The following is a 21,193-nucleotide window of genomic DNA, read 5'->3' on the forward strand; positions in this document are numbered from 1 at the left end:
AATTGTAGAGTCGGAGACCTGGACCCAGTGTGCTGCTCCATCTGCCAGTACCATGCCAACTCTTTAAACCTTCTAGGAATTTGAGGTCACAAGGGGGATATCTGTGAAATGTTATAGCAGTTCCCCACCGAAGTCAATGGAAAAACTTACAGCCTCTGCCAGATTCCTGGAAAGTTTTAAAAAGCTGGCACTGAACAATGTAGCAGTCCAGATATTTTACTATGTGTGCAAGCACAGAGGAGGTTTGTACATACCGGTGGTGTTCACAACAAATAAAAAATGTATTTTTAACCAAATGTAGTTTATTAATAGGATGCATTTTAATTCAGTGATTCACACTACTTTGAAGCATTATTATGTAGCATTATTATGAGTTTTGCAATGCACAAAAAAAAAAAAAGGTCACTTTTGAAAGTAAGGAAAAAGTTCCATAAAATATTGCCATCTTTAAAAGCTGCTACCCAATGTGGGAAATGAACTGTTAAAGCCACCTTCCCATTACAATGCCCGTTACAAACATTGCAAGTCTCAGACCAGGAACATGCAATCCTGGTTAGTTATCGTTCACTGCTCATTCATTCCCATCCAGCCAGTTCTGTAGCTCTGCTGCTTCTTGTATGCTCCATGCTTTGCTGAAAGCCTTTACTCGTTTTCTAAAACAAAGAAAAGGATAAATAAATACAAACACCTTAACATTCCTGAAAATGAAGTGCATTATCTGCTATTGATCATGCAAAATTCGGCCTTTGAAACTATTTAAAGGAGATAGTAGAAATGAGAGGGATGTTTATACGCTGAGTATAAATTTCTCTGTTATGTGTGTCATTTTAACTATCATTTAGTTCATTTGTACATCAGTGTCCAAAAAGAATGGATAGGCTGTATGTAACAGAGAAAAATGCCCTTTTCTATAAGAACCTATACATGGTATAATTTATAAACATAATCCAACTAAGTTGATTTGGGTTTATACATATTTAGTCTAATGGATTCTTTGCGAGTTTTGATCCCTTTTATTGGGTCAACATAAGAATTTCAATTCATGTATGTAATTTATACAAGCTTTTGAAAACCACATGGGTCCAATTCTTCAGATTTCAAAGGACCTAGGAGGTCTTGAAAGCTCCTGCAGAACATCATTTTTGGATAATTTGTTGGGTTGCTCCAATAAAATGCTTCACAATCTGCAAACAGTTCAGTGCTCTCCAGGCTTCTAAACTCTGTGTGCTGTGTGTGTCTCTGTGTCATTTATGACAACATGTTGCTTTTAATAAAAATAGGAAGGGAAATGGAGGGATTACAGCACTACCCTAAAGCAGTTGCCGTTCTCCTTTTGACTGGAAGACCACACAATATGGCCATAAAAATAGAGGCCGATATTTAAAAATAGATGAGCCCCTAAATTTAGGAAACTGGGGGGGGGGCATTTTTCAAATGCGATAAATATTGCAGAAATAGCGCCCGCAATAAAAAAGGGGGTGTGGTTAGGCTAATTTCCCTGCTCCCACATTGCATAGGTAATTGGTGCGTTACTGGGAAAAGGTTTTATCACACTTGCTGTTCTGGAGGAAAGAGAGAGAGCCTCTGTAGAGACCAATACTCTACTATTTATACCACTGTAAGAGGGGGGTACTTTTAAGTCAGAGTGGGGTTTTTTTTTTGGGGGGGGGTTAGGTTTAGGGGGTGGTTTTACATACACAGTGGGAGGTATAAACAGGAAAGTACACATCACTGAAGATTTTCTGTCATTTCAACAAGCTGGGTAGAGAGTGCATTGTACAAATCGACTTCTCTTGTACCTTTCATCAATTGAAATGACAGAAAATCTTCAGTACCTCCCACTGTTTATGTAAACCCAAACCTACCCCATCCCCCAAACCTCACTCCGAGTTAAAAGTGCAACCCTCTTACAGTGTGATAAACAGTAGAGTGACATACTGGTCTTTAACAAAGGCCCTAACGCAAAATGATAAATGACCTAGTTAGAGGTCTAATTTTTCAGCTGAAAATTCACCAAAGTTTAGAAACTTAAAAACTCAGGACCCTGATGTTGAAAATCAGTGCTAAGCACCTAACTATTTTCCCCACTGTTACTTTGCCCCTGTAGCCACCACTTTTTAGGCACCCAAACTCAGGGTCCTGATGAAGCTAGCAGTCTAAATTTAGGAGCTCAGCCCTAGTACATTTTCAAATGGGCCATTTCAGGAGCCTAACTCCTAAAGGGCCTAAACCCTTGGAAAACTGGTCTACACAAAGTCTAAAATTCTGGCACTGCTAAAGTTATTACAGAAAACCCAACATGAAAGCAGCTTCACAGTCTGTAGGTCTGTGATGACTATTTTGTTATGGTACTGGATGTGCTGTTCTGTACACAGTAATCTTTATATAGCATTGTCCATTACACATCTCTATATAGCACTGCATGCATCTAGTATGTGCTATACAAATGATTGATAATAATAATAATAATTATATATGATACACCATGACATTACAATGTTAAGAGGATGAGGTATAAAGCCCAGTAGACTTCAGAGAATAAAGTTGGCAACCTTCCAGCAATAGGAACATCCAAAGGAGTGCAGAATTTGATTGACTGATGTTTTTCGTCTATCCTAAGAGGATGGAATATTTCCTAAATCCTGGGGGGAGGGGAATCTTTAGCAGTTCAGTGCCTTGGAGGAGTGGAGAGAGGCAGCAAGTGTGCTGGCCTGGAGAGGTTTCTCCAACTTCTCACTTTATTCCAGTGGGAAGGCTGCTTCTCTTTTCACAGAGAAAGAGCAGACCTGTTTTCCAAATTTCTTGGATTTTATGGGAGTGGAAGAGTTTACCCTCACTATTTTCCACCAAGGGCAGAAGGCTTTACCCCTTTGCAAAAATCTTCTTTGTCAAAGGATCTCTGGTGAGGTGCTGGAAATCCATAGCTGTGAGCTATATTCTATTGTACTACAAGAGAAATTGCCGAGAACTCCGTGGGTCCAACCTTTGGAGGATGTCTATCACAAGGGCAGGAGAGTGCAGCTATTGCCAAAGGACTGCGGCACTTATAGGTGCCTGCAAGATAGGCTATTTCGTCTTTTTCTGCTGTCATGTTCCTTTTTTTATTTTTTTAAATTAATTTTCAGTAAACTCTTGACTTTGGAAAAAAAACCATTCTTTTGTGAAGGATTTAAATTATTGACTGTGTATCATCCCCCCTTTGGACCTTACAGTAGAAGCTGTCCCCCAGTGGAAGAATCCTAACCTGGGTTGGCAGCCAGTTTTTCTCCTACACTTTAACGCTCAAAAGTAGCCCATTATCTGTCCCAGGCAGTGCTCTGAGAAAGGGGACTAAACACCACAGAAAAAAAAAACCCCAAATTAAAAAAATAACCTAAAGGAGGATTGAAAGACATTTAGCTCCAAAGCTGCATACTTTCTAATAGTGTACATATCACCATGACTAAATGCCTTTAAAGGTATTACATTTCGTTTGACACTTTTTTATATTTGCATTTCAATAAAACTCCAAAGAGGAAACTGGCCTGTTTACTTTTTGGGTCTATTATCTTGTTCACTCTGCTGACATAGAAGCATACTTGTGGTCTGATGGATAACCATTTTGTTTTTCTATATAAGGTCAACTAGGCTTTCGGTTTCATGAATTCTGATACTGTTTCTCAAGAAAGCATGACAGACACAGAGGATCCTTTGTGGTGGGGAAGCAAGGATAAAGCAGGGCATGAAGCAGGAGAAATGGGCAGAACCAATGGGCCTTGTGGTTCTGATCTATGGTCATATTCTGTGGTTCTCTCTTTTCCATTTATCCTGCCAAGCAGTAGACTTGGCTTAAGAGACCCAGGGTAGTTAGAACGGGCATCCAAAGGAAGTGCAATTCAAAAACACTGGGATCAAACAGTGCTGAGGATGGGTCTTGTCTTGCAGTTATGGACAACGAGTGTGACATTTCATGCACCAGGCATGAAGTAGATCAAAGCCTTTTTCCCAGGACCATTAGGTAGCAATTTCACTGCAAATAATTGTAACTAATAGCTCATTATGATAAATTCCTTTGTTTTTAGACTGTACCTAATGTGGGTTTCTGTAAACAAGTGCTACTCATATTTGAAATTAAATATAAATTAGATAGCTTTTATCTTGTCTATTTATGAACTTGGTTTCCTAGCTAACGAACATTATTACTTTGGATTTTGGGTTTGATTTGAAGATGTAGGAGCCTCGTGAAGAACAAAGAGCAAACAGAATGTTTGGAATTATTAGGAAGGGAATGGCAAATAAAGCAGAGGAAGTCATGCCTCTGTATTGTTCAATGGTTAGACTGCACTATGAATACTGAGTACAATTCTGTTCGCTGCATCTCAAAAAAAGATATAGTTACAGTGGAGAAAGTACAGAGAAGGGCGGCCAAAATTATAAAAGGCATGGAATGGTTCCCCTATGAGGAAAGGCTAAAGAGGTTAGTGCTGTTCAGCTTGGAGAAAAGACGGCTGAGGAGGGATATGATAGAAGTCTACAAAATCATCGAAAGTCTTGAATGGGTAACTGTGAATCGGTTGTTTACTCTTTTGGATAATATGGGGACTGGGGGCACTCCATGATTTAAAACAAATCAGAGAAAATTATTTCACTCAACGCACAATTAAGCTCTGGAATTTGTTGCCAGAGGATGTGGTTAAGGCAGCTAGTATAGCTGGGTTTAAAAACAGTTTGGATAACTTCCTGAGGAGAAGTCCATAAACTGCTATTAATCAATAGAGAATAGCCACTGCTTGTTGCCGGCATTAGTATCATGGGATCTGTTTAATGTTTGTGAACTTGCCAGGTACTTGTGACTTGGATTGGTCACTGTTGGAGACAGGATACTAAGCCTGATGGACCCTTGGTTTGACCCCGTATGGTATATCTTGTGCTCTGTGTCAGCAATGAGCCCTATGTAGTTTTACATCCTATAGATTCCCACAATGAAGTACTGAATCAAACAGATGTCTTATTTGGAACAGACTCTATATCAAACAATCTCCCCCACCCAACCCCTCACAAACTAGACACAAGGTAAGACTGTATTTAAAAAAAACCCTGGTTTAGAGCTGGCCTGGTGGCTCACTAGCAGTGCTACACACTGTTTCGTGGAGGACCCACGTTTGATTCCTGTAGAGCTCTGGCTCGAGGCTGGGGGTGCTGCAGAGGTGGTGTTCACAGCTCCTCAGGGGAGGGAGCCCCAGTAAATTGCTCAATGCCAACACTCAGTGGCTGGATTTAGGGCCCATTCTGGGCTCAATGTACAAGAAATCACATGACTTACAAGAATTCAATCTTATTAATGCCTAGCACCCCAGTTTCTCCATTTCCTAGTGCTTAATTGATTCCCACTTCCACTTAAACAGAACAACCTTCCTACACGCCCACATCATAATGTCAGATGTCTTGCTGGAAGACCCATGTATGATTTTGTAGGAGCACTCCTTCTATAGTGTTGCTAACTGGAACTGCCATATGTAATATCTCAGCCATAGCAGCAGAATCTCAAATAAAGCTACTAATGGGCCAGAAAGGTCTTGCAAACCCCTCATTGTGAACTAATACTGTTATGCCCGTCGGTCGCAGACGGCTGCGACCGCATGTACTTACTTCCTGCACCGCTCTCCTGCCCTCCCCGGGTCTGCTCGTGGCGCGGGCCAGTCTCCACTGCTGCGTTCCCCGGGACTCCTCATGGCAGCATGGACGCCACTGCCACCCACTTTGACTTTGGGCCTTCCTAGGCACGTGTGCGCGCATCACCAGCCTCTCCTTTGAAGCCTCTTCGGCAGGAACCTCAGGGGCATCCCTGGTTGATGATGTCATTGGACCTGTGTATTTAAGCTCCACTTTCGCCCTCAGCTAGCCGACTTTGCAGCAAGTTCTGTATGTGTCTACAACTTCTGCCTTCGTGTTCCTGTGGCTACACTATCGGGCTCTTGGACTTGGACCCTGTCTGGCACCCGCTCCTTGGGGGCCAGTGTGCGCTCCTATGGGGAGTTGTTCTCCTGGCCTACCCCCCTCCTCGGGCTGGCTCTGCATCTCCTGGGTCCTATCCTGCAAGGCCTCCTGCTTCTCGGGACTTTCCCTGGGACACCTCTGCAGCCTGTGAGTTCTACGTCAGGGCTTCCCTGCTCCTTGGGGTTGTGCCTGTGTTCTGTACTAGACTGTCTGCACCTCCCCGCTCCTCTGGGGCTGCGTCTTTGTGTTACTCAAGATACTGTCAGAGCTTCCCCGCTCCTCAAGGTCGCATCTACGTACTACACTAAGACTGCCGGCATTCTGCTGCTCTCTGGGACTGTGCCTTTGTCAACAGCAGAGATTTGGCTCAGGCTTCCCTGCTCCGCGGGTTGGCCTGCATCAATACATCAACACTCTCTATGCTACACAGCTCTGCCCCTCTGGGCTGCCTCTCTGGAATACCTTCTGCACAGCCAGTCTCGCGTCTCCCGCTCTGCGGTCTGTCTGGTGCCTCTCCCTTTGGGGCCTCAGCCCAGGTATTGCCTCCAGCCTGCCTCCCTACTGGGGTACTCTCCTGGCTCCTTGAGACCTCTCTATCGCTTTGCCCAGAGCTCCCCGCTGTGCCTATACCTCGCCTCCCGATGGTGCGGACCTGTAGGGCTTCTCCCCACAGGTGGCAACAACTCGTATCTCAGGCCAAGGGGCAACATACCCACAAATCATAACAAATACTGGAAGCCTACTCATTTCCCACCAATGTTTATGTTACTATTTCCTTCCCCCTTTCTTCTCGGGGGAAGGGAACCACTTTGAATTCAAAAACTTCAAAACTGCAAATGATTCTTAAGGTCATTATTTCCTTTTGCAATTCTTTATTTCAAATGCTGACATGTACAAAGGGCCAAACCCATCTGCAATAAAACTTTTAACTGCTTTGACTGTCTTAGTCCCACTGTACCTTATATTTACTCTTTGGATCAAGGTTATTATGTTCTTTTTTTCCCCAAATACTTTCTACTCTTTCAACAAGCTACACTAGGATTTCTGAGACTTCCTAAGTATTGGTGCCCAAACTGATTTAAAGGTTTGGGAAAAATATTACGATAACTAAGTAGCTAACTCACAGATGTGCACATTAGTGGTGGTGACCTATTTATCCAACTGTATCACTAACATGCTCTGAGACTGCTCTTGAATTGCCTTTGCTGGTAATTGCACTGTCCTGGGATATCCCATTTCCTTAAATAATGATTTTTCTTTTTCAGCTGCCGGTGTTAAGCATTTATTTACAGCCCATATCATCATGACGGCAGAACTCCACAAGGCTCCCCGCTGAGTGTTGATGCAATGAATGCACTAAGTTGGGAGGAGATATAAAAAGGGAGGAAAATGCCTTGTGAATAAAGGCTCATGGTAGTACATCTCACCCTCAGTTTTGATTAAGCTGGAGACCCAAAGGAGGAAGAGGAAACCATAGGGCATTCAACAAAAGGCCCCCCCCCCCCCCTAGTTTGTGAACACAGCTGATCACGCCTAACTTCCACTTGGGTGCAGAGCTCCAGTTTGAGAGCCATTTTACAGAACAGTATTGCCTATAGACATCAGGCAAGAACTGAACCTACTGTCTCTTTAGAGTGAAGGGAAAAAAACTGGGATTTTCCTCTAGCTCTGTAAGTGAAATCTGCATATTTATTTGGCTTATGTTACTATGGATGGTGAACATTGGTTCCAGTGTTTCCCTGCCATGATTATCTCTAAAGTATAGCTATTCTGAAGTTTAGCTCTTATTTATTTGTGCTTTTTATATACCGTCGTCCAACAGAAGCTCACAACGGTTCACAAAAAGTAACTTAGGAAAAACTTCAACACTCTCTTTCTAACTTCCAACTTAGACTGCCCCAGAGCCCTTTACGCAACTCTGCTAAAAAGCCTCCTGCAGGGGATATCCATTTCAGTCCCGCCACTGGGAGGGCTGTCACAGAATGGATCCTCCCTCTAATTCCTTTCTCTAACTGCACTGCAAGTCTATTATTAGGGCCTAATAGTAATACGAAAAGGTGCCCGGTTACACATCTTAAGATCCTCTAACTTCTCATGCGCCACTTTCACCTCCCACTCAATTATTTGTACTTTCACGGAAGTTTCAAAAGGCCCAGCCTCAATTTCTGAGAAATGATCAGCAAAATCGTAAATTTCGCATTCATCTCTGCTACCGATGTGCTAATTTTTATAGTCTCACATCACTGCACTATATTCTTCCCTGGTATATTCATCTGTCTCCCCTCCAGTCGACTCTGTGGCCTCCTTTGCCATCTTAGGGTCCACCACTTTAGTTTTCTCCTTCTTTTCCTTAGTAAGTTTTGCTGCTATATTTATTTAATTTTATTTCTAAAAATGTATATCCTGCTGATCCACAAATCTCAAGAGGGCACAAAGTAAATACACATAAACTCCAACAACAGCAGACCCTCTTCTTCTCTTTGGCTGGGAAGGCCACCAGCGCCAGGGGCAGATTGCCCCACCGGGGGAAGCCCGATCCCCCGATAGGGCAATCCACCTCTGGCGCCAGTGGCCTTCAGCCCCTACCATGTGACAGGGGCTACCGGTGCCATTGTTTGGCCCCTGTCACATGGTAGGAGCTAAAGGCCACCGGCGCCATTTTAGTTAGTGGCAGCTGAGGCCCCGGGAGCAGCAGATTGCTCCCAGGCCCTCCGCTGGACCATCAGGGGGGCGTTGGGAGGGTGGCACTGGGGGGTGGGGCAAGGTGAGGCGGGGGCTGGCAGAATTTTGAAAAGGCACTTTTTGCCCTTTCAAAATTCTGCCGCCTGCCACGGCGCCCCCTAAGTCTCGGCACAGGCCTAGCTCGCCTAGTGGTTCCTCCGGCCCTGCTTAAGGACAATCTCTCGGCATGTATGCTGAAAGAAAAAAGGGGACGTGAAGAAACGAAGCTAAAATAAACCAGGAAATCAAAAGTATGCAGGAAAGAAAAGGTTACCTTATGAAAGGATTAAACACAAATGGAGCGGAAAGATCATCAAATAACATTGATATCGAAGGGTTCAGGAGTAAGCCGCGGATCGGCTAAGAATGAGCTGACTGCAGCAGAGAAAGAGAATTTCAAACCTGAAAAATGGGGAAAAAAAGGGGACCAATTGAGATACTTATTAATAAAAGATAAAACAAATAACAAAAATGTTAAACAACAGCCCAGTACTGCATTGAGCAAATCGGAACTTGGAATGCTAGGAAGAAGAAGGCGCGGATCGGCTGAAGACGCTGAACTCTGTTAACAATTAAATCTGTTAATAAAAAAGGTCCGACCGAGAAAAAAATTGATGATATAAAATTAGGATTACAATAAAAGTACAAAGCCCAATGGGGAAAAAACTAAGAGCTGAAAAAATACCTTTAAACAACAAACTTCCAAGGAAAGTGATGGAAGCTTAGAGAAATTATTAGAAAAACGCCGACCCCGATTCAAAAAGGAATTCTAAAGTATATAAAACTTTGAACTGTCAAGGGAAGAGAAAAAAATATGTAAGGATTAAAGATACAGGAGTGAAATCAAAGATCAGCAATCGCTGTGAAACAGATACTTACAAGGGTCATACGACCACTCATGAATTGGCACTGTAGCAAGCGAAGCTGTACAGTTGGGCTAAAATTAAAGGGAAATAACGCGCCAAAGGAGAGATCATGTGACTGAGGCCGGACCAATAAGAAGGAGATTATAGTGGGAAGAGAAGAAGAGACGGAAAGGAAGGGGAGGGGGAAGGGGAAAGAAGAGGGGGAGGGAAATTGGAATGGCAGGGAGTGGGGAAAAGGAAGGGGGAGGGAGAAGGGAAAGGGAGACGGGAAAGGGGGAAGAGAAGGAAGGGGAGGGGGAAGAAGGGTAGGGAGAGGAGGGAGCGAGGGGAAAGGAGAGGGAAGGGACAGGGAACCTGGAAGTAGGGAGGGGGTTGGGGAGGGGAAGGGGAAGGGGAATGGGAATGAAGGGAGGGAAGGGAGGGAGGGGGAAAAGGAGGGAAAAAAGGGGGAAAGGGAGAGAGGGAGAGAGGGGGTGGGGAGGGGAAGGGGAAACAGAGAGGGGGAGGGGGAGGGGGAAGAATGGGTGTTAAAAAAAAGGGGGGAGCAGACAAGGGCTGAAAAAAAAAAGGGGGGGAGCAGACAAGGGCTGAAAAAATGGAGAAAATTTGAGCTTAGGAGAAATGTATCCCCGTTAAAGGGGGTGTTCAGGGAAAGCAGTTAATAAAAAGAAGACCATTCGATCTCACGATTGAGACCTTGTGGCGTCAAAGAATCTAATTCGTAAATCCAGCGTTGTTCTTTCTGGATAAGAGCCAATGTAACATCTCCACCGCAAGTAGAGAAAGTGGGCTGTTTGAGGGCAAAGAATTTATGAGCAGTAATGTCATGATTACAGGACTGCCAATGTTCAACTAAAGGTGCTTCAGAGCGACCGGATCTTAAACATGATAGGTGGATCTCAGCTGGTAGGTGGTTTTGCCTACAGAAATCAACGGACATGGACACAAAATAGCATAGATAACCGCACTAGACGCGCATATGGTGTGATGTCGAAGAGTGTATTGTTTAGATGTAATCGGATGTGTAAAGCATTGAATGTTTGAAGAGCGTGAACAAACAGAACAGTGAGCACACGGGGAGTGTCCCCTAATGACCTCATGTTGGAGAGAGGGTAGAGGTTTAAGATCAGAGGAAATTAAGATATCTCTTAAGTTGTGTCTTCTTGTGAAGGAAAATCAAGGAGGCTCCTGAAAAATGGAATGAGGATGAAGTGTATTCCAATGGTCTTTAATAATGGAAATGATTTTATTGCTATGGGGTAAAAACAGAAGGACACAAGTGAGCTGAGTAGCAAACTCCTTATTACATGGTAAAAATAAGAGATCCCGATTAATATAAAGGGCTCTTTTGAAAGCTTGTTTAATGATACTTGGGGGGTATCCGCGTTCGTAGAAGGGTGATGACATGATTCTAGTTTGTATTATGAAGTCCTGGTGTGAGGAACAGATCCTTCAAAGCCTGAAAAATTGACCAACTGGTATATTATCTCTCAATGAACATGGATGATGACTAGAGTATTGGAGGAGAGAATTATGGTCAGTGGGTTTCTCAGAGAAGTTGTAAAAGTGGAATCTTGAACTCTGACTAAGATGTATAAAAATGGACTTTGAATACGGTGTAGGTGAAAATCGAATTTGAGATGTGCGTTGCAAGTATTAAGCCAATCAAAAAATAAGTACAATTGAATCTTGGTACCAGTCCAAATCAGAAAAATATCGTCGATATATCTAAGCCAGATAGGAAAGAACTGTTTAAAAGGGGAATTGTAGATAAAGGTAGATTCGAATTGAGAAACGTATAGGCAAGCAATTGAGGGCGCCATAGTGGCCCCCATGCCAGTTCCTTTGATTTGTTGGAAGAATTCACCTAAGAATTGAAAAAACATTTTTGTCAGTGCTATATGAGTCAGAGAAACAAGGAATGATGAAGGAATTAATTCATTAGGATCATGTGAAGATAGAATAGACTCTACAACCGCAACTGCTTCATCTTGGGGAATGTTGGAATATAGAGAGGCAATGTCCAGGGTGACCAGCAGAAATGATTCATTTGGAAACGGAAGGTTATTTAAAAAAGAAATAAAATGGCTTGAGTCACGTACATATGAGGGACTAAGGGGCACAAAGGGACATAGAAAGAAATCTACAAATTTAGAGATTCCAAAATTGAACCTATTCCTGAGACAACTGGATGGCCCGGGGGACTCAAGAGATTTATGAATCTTTGGTAGGGTGTGAAATGTGGGGGTGACTGGGTATTTTTCAATCCAAAAATCAGCTTCCTTGTTGGTGAGATAATGATGGTCAAGGCCATGCTGAACGAGTTTTGAAATGACTGTGTGTAACTGTGGAGTAGGGTCTTCTGAAAGAGGCAGATAGTATGTGCGATCCAATAGTTGGCATTTGATCTCAGTCTCATAATCGCCATGATTCTGTACCACTATACTACCACCTTTATCAGCCGGTTTAATAATGATAGAAGGGTCAGATAAAAGAGAAATCACACTATTATGTTCAAGTCACGTTTTATTTCTATATCTACTAGAAAAATCTTGTTCATAAACAGAAAGGTCATGTAGAACTAACTTCTCAAATGCGGTGATTAGGGGGTCAGGTGGGCCTGGCGGGACCCAACGAGATTTTCGAGACAAAATGGAGATATCAGGAGGGAGTGGTCGAAAAAAAGAGAGTTTAACTTTAAGTAGCCTCAGGAAACGGTGAAAAGAGACACGTACACTGAATGAATCATACTGTATTGTTGGTACGAAAGAACGTCCATGTTGTAACAATTGATGTTCAGATTGGGATAAAGGTTTAGATGATAGATTGAAAATTGTAGAGGAAGATGGGGTCATTGCCATGGGTCGAAGGAGTGTGTTTGTGATCGGGAGGTTCTGGGTGTGGGGGTCTGGCTGCTTTTGACATAGACGTGATTGATTTTGGAAATGGCGTGACGGAGGAGGGGGCTGGCATGAATCTAAAAAGTAGAGGGAAAGAGAGAGGAGGAAGCATGACCAGAATCTGAAGGTGGATGAACTGACACTGAAAGAACTGGTGGGGCACATGTTTCATCCCCTGAAGAATTATCTGAAGAGGAGTCAGAAAAGAAACCTTCTTTTTAGTGTTAGAGGAGATAGTGGACATCCACGGGTAAACAAATCCCCATGAGTACTCTGAGGAGTCCCTTTGGAAATTTTAAACTTATTAGATTTAAAGTCTGACCTAAATTTTTCCAAATTTTGTTTAAATTCAGTGAGTTGAGTTGAAAAAGTGTCCACAGGGAGTAAGGATCTCAGGTTTTCAATTTTAACATTAACCTGTTCCTGTAGGGAAGAAGATACATGCTTTGTTGTTTCAATGATGAGTACTATTAAGTCAAAGGAACACTTGCTCAAAATTTGGTTCCAACTGGCAATAAAGTCTGGATTTTCAGCATTTAACGAGGTTCTTTGTTGATCCTCAGTCCACGAGGATCAACATTCTGTCAAGGCATTTGATTCTTTGATAAGGCAACCTTTTCCTTCCTGCATACTTTTGATTTCCTGGTTTATTTTAGCTTCGTTTCTTCAAGTCCCTGTTTTTCTTTCAGGACCGATATGCCGAGAGATTGTCCTTATGCATCTTTATATCTGCTGCCCTACACAAGTAGAGTGAAGACCTATATCTGTAAGCCACATTTATCATTTTCAGGCATTTTAGGACCTTTTTTTTTTGCACATCGTTTTTACTCCTTGTTTTTTTTCCAGTTTTTCCACAGCCATTTTTCAGTTAACTCATATCTGAGAGCATCCAATTTAAGGTATAATTATTTTAAATACATATAAATATACTTCCCTTCCCCACCCCCAACCCCCACCACTCCTCCCCCCTGCCTCCTTCCCTCTGGCTTTCCTCTTCCTTTCCATCCCTGTTTTTCCCCCCTTTCCACCATGGACCCCCCAAATACTGCAGAGAGGCGTGGGTGCACGCCCATGGAGAAGCCGGGACCAGGAACAGCAGTGGTGGCATCCTTGCCACAAAGAGAGAAGTTGATGGCGGCACTTCTGCCACAGGACCGGCAAGAACGTCGGCGGCACACGGGCTGCGAGAGAGGCAGCATATTGACGGCTCCTTGCCGCAGAGAGTATTAGCAGCGGCTCCCTGCCACAAAGGAGGAACACAGCAGTGGTGGCTCCGCCCGCTGGGGAGGAGACAACAGCAGCGGCCTCCCTGCCGTGTGACAAGCGGCAACGTCGGCGGTCTCTGGGCTGCAAGGAAAGTGGTTTCGACGTCAGCAGTGCTCCCGCTGCACAGGGGAGGAATGCGGCACTCCAAGACCGCGAGGGAGGCAAGAGGTTGTTCACGGGCCCAACCCCGAGCAAAATCATAACACTATGCATTTCTGGGTGGGTTCATTTTGATTTGGCTTTGCTCTGACATTTTGATTGTTAAATATGTTGGGTGATTATAAACTAGATGATGATAATCTTCTTTTGTTTGTGCGGAAAGCATATATAATTATTAAACGCTGCATTTTGATACAATGGGTGCATAAAAAACTGCCAGATGTCTCTTTGTGGAAAATTTAGATGCATGACCTGATGCTTTTAGTTACCAAATACCTGCTTTTTGGAACTCTCTTCCATTGGATATTCACCTTGAAAAAGTCTTTATAAAATTTCATAAAGCAAGAAAGACTTGGTTGTTCTTTCAAGTCTTTTGGGGACTGACATTGTCCAACTTGGTCTTATTCTTTTTAGCCTGACATGTGTGATGTTTGTAAGCTCAATCGATTATGTGGTTTTGTTTATGTAATGGCTAATAATTTGTATTTATTTTTATTATGTATGTTTTTATTGTACCTACGCTTGGATGTCTTTTTTACAAGCGGAATATAAAGTTCAATAAAGTAAACTATATTCGTGGACATGTCATCTGTCATGAAGTAGATGCTCTTTTGAAAACAGAAATTCCTTAAAATTTGGACTTGGTGTTTGAATTCGCCGACTACTAGGTTGAGAGGTTTGGTATTGACCTCTTTCCGTCTGTGACTATGATTGAAGAATTATAGACTGGGGTGAGTCTGAGAGAGGGGTATAGGAGGTAACTAAAGGGGACTGAGCTGAGTATAATTGTTTTAGTTGGCAGTTTAATATTTCGTGAAGACATCTGTTCCATTTTTGGATATACTGTTTTCTTATGGTTCCCAAAATAAAGAGAATTTTGATAAAATAGCAACTTACTCACACAAGTGTTGGCCCTGTCCAGGCATGCCCTTTTTTTTACGTGCATATATGTGCACACAAAAGTGAAAATACCAGTGTATTTTGGACTTTTGTATAATGTGGAATATACGAGTAGAGGCTACTTACAAGTGTATATGCTAATTTTTAGATGTGTAAGGTTTTGAAAATTCACCTTTAAGTTTGTACTCAAGGCAATGGAGAGTGACGTAACTACCCAAGATCACAAGGAGCATCAGTGATACATGAACCCTGGCTTCCCTGCTTCTCAGCCCACTGATCTGATGACTAAGCTAATCCTCCACTCCTATAGTTTTCACTAACTGTAGCAGCAGGTCCTAGGTCCCTCTTCTCCTTCTCCAAGCTACTACTGCCACTGTGGGCTTTTCTTCTTGCAAGAGGACCTGGCCATGGTCCCCACTGTGATGGCAGCAGCAGTGATTGATCATGAAACAGTGTGAGTAGGAACTGTGACAGTGTGAAGGCTCTGCTCCCACACTTCATTCCCTCCTGCCTTCTGTAGAGGGAAGCAGGGCCTAGGAGTAGAGCGAATGTATTGGATCAGTTCCTGGCTAGCACTTCCTCACAATCGATTACCGCTGCCACCATTGTCACAGTGGGCTCCAGGACAGGCTCCTGCAGCAAGAAGGATGATATTGGCAGTTTAGGGAAGAGGGAGCTAGAACTTATTACTGGGAAGGCTGACCCACATATACCCCTAACTCTGGATGCATCTGACGAAGTGTACTCTGTCCTCGAAAGTTCATGCTTTAATAAATTTGTTAGTCTATAAGTTGCCACTCGACTCCTGATATTTTTGCTATACCAGACTAACATGGCTATCCCTCTGAAGATGTTTTCCCCAAGTGAATAATCTTTATATTTTTCAGATGTATAATTTTTGATAGATGAGCTTTCCTTGAATCTTAAGATAGCAATTAGATGAATCTGATGGAAGCATAAAACACGACTCTGTGTGTGTTTGCCTGAACATTTTTCTGTATGGAAAGGCCCTAGCAACCCAAAGCAACATCATACATATTCTAACCTTTTAATATTTACTAATTGCTCCAGTTCCTTTGATTTCTGAGTTGCCTTCATCAAGATTTCTTCTGGAACATTTGCCAGTTTTGCAACATTTAGCCCATAACTCCTTCCTGCAACTCCTCTAGTAATCTGATAGAGAAAAGTGATAAATTCTGGATTCTGTTCCTTGGCACAACCTACAATAATAATAATAAAAAAAAATATTGTTGGCAAGATTCATATTATTGTACCAGTGAAGAAATACTAAAGTTGTTCTACAATACAGCAGCAATCTACATGTTTTGTCATTACCATAAAGTGAGGCACTCTTACAGCAAACTCCTATTTCTCCCGAGTAAATAGAAACCTAAATCAGCACATGTGAAGTGAAAAACAGCAGCCCCCAATCTGTTTCTAAAAGGTTTTGAAAATATTATAGCAACATCATCTGGTATGAGGAAGATGTGTGTGTGTGTGTCTCATCCTTCAATGCACACATCAGCAATTTCTCTGAAACCGAATTGGCTCCATCTTATCAGTCTCTTCCAAGTATGTCCTGCCTTTTTTTCCTTTCTACCTGTCTGCTCTCCAGTGCATTCATATTAACCCAACTGGATTGTTGCAGTTTCCTTCCATTTAAGGTTCTCACAATCAAGCCTATCCATGTTACCCCCCCTTCCTATGTATCTTCCATTGATTATCATCCTATACAGATAAGAATGGATGCTTTTAACATATCTGTTAAATATTTAACAACTCCGCTCCAGCTGACCTGCCTGATTACACTTGATGTTCCCTATCAAAACTCCATTCTGCGTCTCAGTCTTTACTCATCACTCCACTGCTACCATATGCAAAATCTAGGCTCTGCACCTTTAAAAATGCTGCCCCCCCCCCCAATATTTGTTTTACAGGCAATATATTAAATTCAATAAATAATAACTTTCATGCAACATCTGTTCCATTGTTTCCTTACACTATTCAAAATTCACTTCACTCAGCTATCACCTACTTCCACTTTCTCATTCACCTTACTCACCAGCTTCATCATATGATTTTTGCCAGTAATGTATTCTGGCTTGTTTTATGCTGTTAAAGGCTTGCAATTGAATTTGTTAAAACTGCTAAATAAGTTCAAATAAAATAAATGAAGAAAATGGCAAGGGTTGCAATCAGTCAGGTGACTTCTCATGACCATCCTACAAATTTCACATTTCACTTGATCTCCTGACAGACTGCTCTGGTAGGGAGCACCTGCCTTATTAGAGCAGAGGTGGTCACTGAATAATTTCTAGCCTGTGATCTTCCAGTCTTCAGTCAGAACACAGTACCTCTGTTCATATTGTCTGTACCAGTGGGCTCACTCTCCTCTTCAGTTACCAAGAAGGCCATATGGTAATTTCCAACATGTTCAGGGTAAACGTTCTCCAGTTCACACACAGGAGGGTAATGAGTGACAAACAGAGTCAGTGATGCCACCTACAATAATAAAACAAATTTACTGGGATACATTGTACTCCTGTAAAACTATTCCGACAGTAGTGTGGTTCTAATTTTAGGTTTTATTTTTTTCTTGAAAAAATGTTATGTGGGGGTTAGAGAACAATTAAAACGCTGTTCAGTAGCATCCAAAAAGACAGGGAATATAAGGAGAGGATACGCCAGTAATAAATGTTTTCAAACTGTGACACTGAGGCTTGGGACTGAGCTGCCAAACACCAGGAGCTCATGCATTACCTGAAAGCTTAAAGCCTAGGGGCATTTTACCACACATCTGGCTGAACGCTTAAGCAGGTCAGCTCCATTTAAACTTTGCAGTTCTTTGTTTACTTCTAAAACTGTGTGCAAATTTCAAATATTGTTCCTTTTTTCATTAAAATAATACAAAATACTACACTATCCAAACAGGAATACATAGATGTTTTCTGGCTTTTACAATTAAAAATGCAAATGAATCACTGTAGGAAAGCTGCCAACAGAAGACTGGTACCTACACAGCAAGAGAAAACTGAAAACCCTAAACAGTAGTAATATTATTATAATAAAAAAGCCACCCTAAGTTTTTGGAATTTCCAATTTTCAACTGTAAAATGACCAGGGTGGGATGCCACATAAAAAAACAAAATAATCATAACTAAGAAATGATATGGAGAAGAGAGGGAGGACAACTTTAAAACAATTGCATGTGAGACCATATGCACAAGCAAATGAGCTCACATGCTCATGTGTATATATTTTATATCATGTGTGCAAATGCATATGCACGATCTAAAATACTCGTACCTTTAGCATTGGTGTTGCATGTGGATTTTTGCATGCAGTTTTTATTTGATGTGTAAATTTGCGTGTCCTGTCCACGTGCATGTTTCCATGATGTGCAACTTTCAGTTCTTCAGGGGCATGGTTTTTTCAGCGTTTCCGGAACCCGCAAGACAGAAACTTCACCACCAGGTTCATCACCTGCCTGGTGTCCCTGTTAGAAAAGTATGAGTGGGACCTCTTCCCCATCCCTGGGGTCCGCCACATCAAGGAGTCCTGGTGCCTCCTTAGACGCATATTTAAGCATAGAGCTTCCTACCCACTTGAGGTAAGTAGAATGTGGACAGTAGGGGATGGTTAGATTGTGGATAGGGGTCACTGGGGAGGGGGGGTCTAGGGGCGTGAGCAGGTTAGGGTGTGCATGGGGATCACTAAAGGAGCTTCAATGTGGCCTACAGATAGGGCAAGAGTGACTAATTTTGTCTGGATACTGTAACAGATGTTCATTTCATTCATAGCATGATCTTTGTGCATGTGTTACCAATGTTCTATAATGCAAGAGTAAAACAGTTCCCAAGGATGTAAAGGAATGATGTAAACTAATAGTCACAAGTGTAATAAAGGTGCAATTACGAGCCATCTCTTCCTATGGGACATGTCATAGACTGCATGGTGGCCCCAAAAGCAGAAGAAACCTGTGGCCTCCTTGTAGAAGGGGACGATTTGGCCCTGTCGCAGGATTCCTGTTTCTCCCCAAAGTTATGTGCTCTATGAAAAGGGCTACACTGCTAGACATGCTTCCTCCTGAAAAGGGGTACAATGACAGTTCATGGAGTGTCCCGATTTTGCAGTACTTTCGAGTTTGGTGGCAGCTCACCACTTCAAGGAGCCTTAAGGAAGGGCAAAGAACCATGCTATTCGCTTCAGGTGTCAGTAGAATACATTGATACATAAAAATATGGAGGTCACATTAACAGCTACAGTGCACACTCAGCTTTGTAATCTATTTCTCTCTATAGATTGAAGATCTGAAGAAGGCGGTCCAGGATCAGCACCAAAAGTGACGGAGGTGGCTGAACCAGCTGAGCCAGGTGGGATGGGGATGGAGGTAAGTGCCTGATATGGCCATCAGGGAGATTTTCACAAGGTGAGTCAATGTACTATTTCCATCATCAGCAATACAACTGGCGGACAACTCAGCAAGACCCTGCCTTTATCTTGAGCTTAAACAAACCCTCATGCAAACATACTTACACCTTTGCATTTATCTGGGTCATGGCCAGCACTGTTATGAAGCATTACTTGGAAGGCTCCCTCAGGCCTAGCTGCAAACCTTTCAGGGTGTTTGCACTCACTCCAAAATATATTCCCACTGAAAGTAAAGGACCCCTATCCTACACAACTAGGTACTGCCTCATGGTCCTATACTCCTTGCTATGTAGATGCAACCTAATGCTTCAAACTGGATTCTTTTCCTGAAAACTTTGATTTAATGTCTCCTTGTCAACAAGTTAACAACTAAAATAATGTATTATCTAACACTACTGATAAAGTGGCTCCAATTTTTACCTGGAAATCTACTTCTCGTTCTAAGAAAAGTTGGTACCATTCAGGTCCCAAACATTTTGAAAGAGTATGGCATAAAGAGAAATTAATAGAAAATAAAAAATGTTGGTCTAAGGCCAATAAGCATTATCAGTTACATGTACTAGCTGTTAAAACAATTTAATTCTCTTAAGGTACAGTCAGCCAAGTCTTGTCCTAAACAACTATTTAAAATCATTGCTACATTATCTAATCCACCACAGTCATCACCTTCTCATTATGAGAATTGTTCTGCAGTTTCTTTTGTTTCTTTCTTTTCAGATAAGGCTAACTCCATTTGCAGTAATTTTACTACTAGTGCTGCAAAGGAATTAACCTCAGCATCTTCCACAATTCCTGAACTTTCTGCTCAATTTTCTGCATTTAATTCCATTTCTGCTGTGGGTATTGGGTTCTTGTTGAAATCTTTTCATTTTACAACTTCTAAATTAGATCGCATGTGATCTAAATTGTTAAATAAGCCAGCATTGGTACTCTCAACTCCTATTTCCTGTCTTGTTAATAATCCACTTTCTTCTGGAGTTTTTTTTCCCTGACCAGTTAAAAATTGCTAGAGTTCTTCTGTTCTAAAAAAGGAATCTCTTGACCCTGATACTTTATCAAATTACAGGCCAGTCTCTAATTTACCTATATTATGTAAAATAATTGAGAAGGTTGTCTTTGACCAACTGAAAGAGTTTCCCCTAGATTTATTAAAATGCTATATTTATAGCAGAAATAATGCCCGTGATAAAAATGGGGCGTGGTTAGGATAATTTCCCTGCTCCCACTCTCGCGTCGCAAGCAAGCGTCGCGCTATGTCAGTGTTTCCCGCGATGTGTCAGCATGTCATTAGCCGTGGCATGCGCTATTAGTCGCGTCTCGGTTGTTCTATGCATGTCGCAAAATTTTTAAAATTATATATATACCCACTTCCTGCAGCTGCCTGTTTGAGGGGGTGTCGGAAATAGGAGAGAGGAGGGAGGAGGTGAGTAGTTGTTGGAGATAGTTGGAGCTTTTCGTATGATTACTGAATGAGTTGTCCTGTTTTGTGTTATAATCTGTTTCCCTTTACCTTGGTCTCATTTGTCATTTTGTGTTTGTAAACGTTTTTGTTGGTTTGTCATGTTTGTCTGTTGGTCTTTTTCTGTGGAGTGGTGATGGTGTGGAGGAGTGAGGAGGTGAGTGGAAGAGACGTGGAGAAGTGAGGAGGTGAGTGGAGCAGTGAGGAGGTATTTGGAGGTGTGTGGAGGAGAAGTGAAGAGTGTGGAAGAGTGTAGAGGAGTGGTGGCTGTGGAAAGGATGGAGCGTGAAAGGCGTGGGGAGAGAAGAGAGGAATGAGGAGGGAAGACGAGGGCAGGAGTGCTAGGGGAAGGAGTAGGAGTAGAGATAGGCAAGAGGGAAGAGATAGGAGGAGGCGGGAGGGGTACAGGAGGGGAGATGGGCATGGGAAAGAGATGGGCATGAGCTAGGAAAGAGAGGAAACCTCTCTGGAAGGGGAAGTGGAATGGAATTCACCAAGAGGCTAGGGAAATGATT

General features: G+C 42.4%; 1 protein-coding gene across 3 annotated transcripts in view; it reads right to left on the reverse strand.

Moving 5' to 3' along the window:
* Window positions 1-298: 298 nt before the first annotated feature.
* MSH3 (mutS homolog 3) overlaps window positions 299-21,193 on the reverse strand; it is a 597,715-nt gene continuing 576,820 nt past the window's right edge. For 2 of the 3 annotated variants that reach the window (XM_029574170.1, XM_029574160.1), the window contains 3 exons: window positions 17,143-17,290; window positions 15,834-16,008; window positions 299-653 (listed from right to left, as the gene is read on the reverse strand). In XM_029574170.1, coding sequence (XP_029430030.1) covers window positions 572-653; window positions 15,834-16,008; window positions 17,143-17,290 — 405 coding nt within the window. In that variant the 3' untranslated portion in view covers window positions 299-571. Of the gene's footprint in view, window positions 654-15,833; window positions 16,009-17,142; window positions 17,291-21,193 lie in introns of those variants that run through there. The other variant, XR_003852288.1, reaches the window with a different exon arrangement.

The sequence above is a fragment of the Rhinatrema bivittatum genome, chromosome 1 (genome assembly GCF_901001135.1).
Source record: "Rhinatrema bivittatum chromosome 1, aRhiBiv1.1, whole genome shotgun sequence".
NCBI lineage: Eukaryota > Metazoa > Chordata > Amphibia > Gymnophiona > Rhinatrematidae > Rhinatrema > Rhinatrema bivittatum.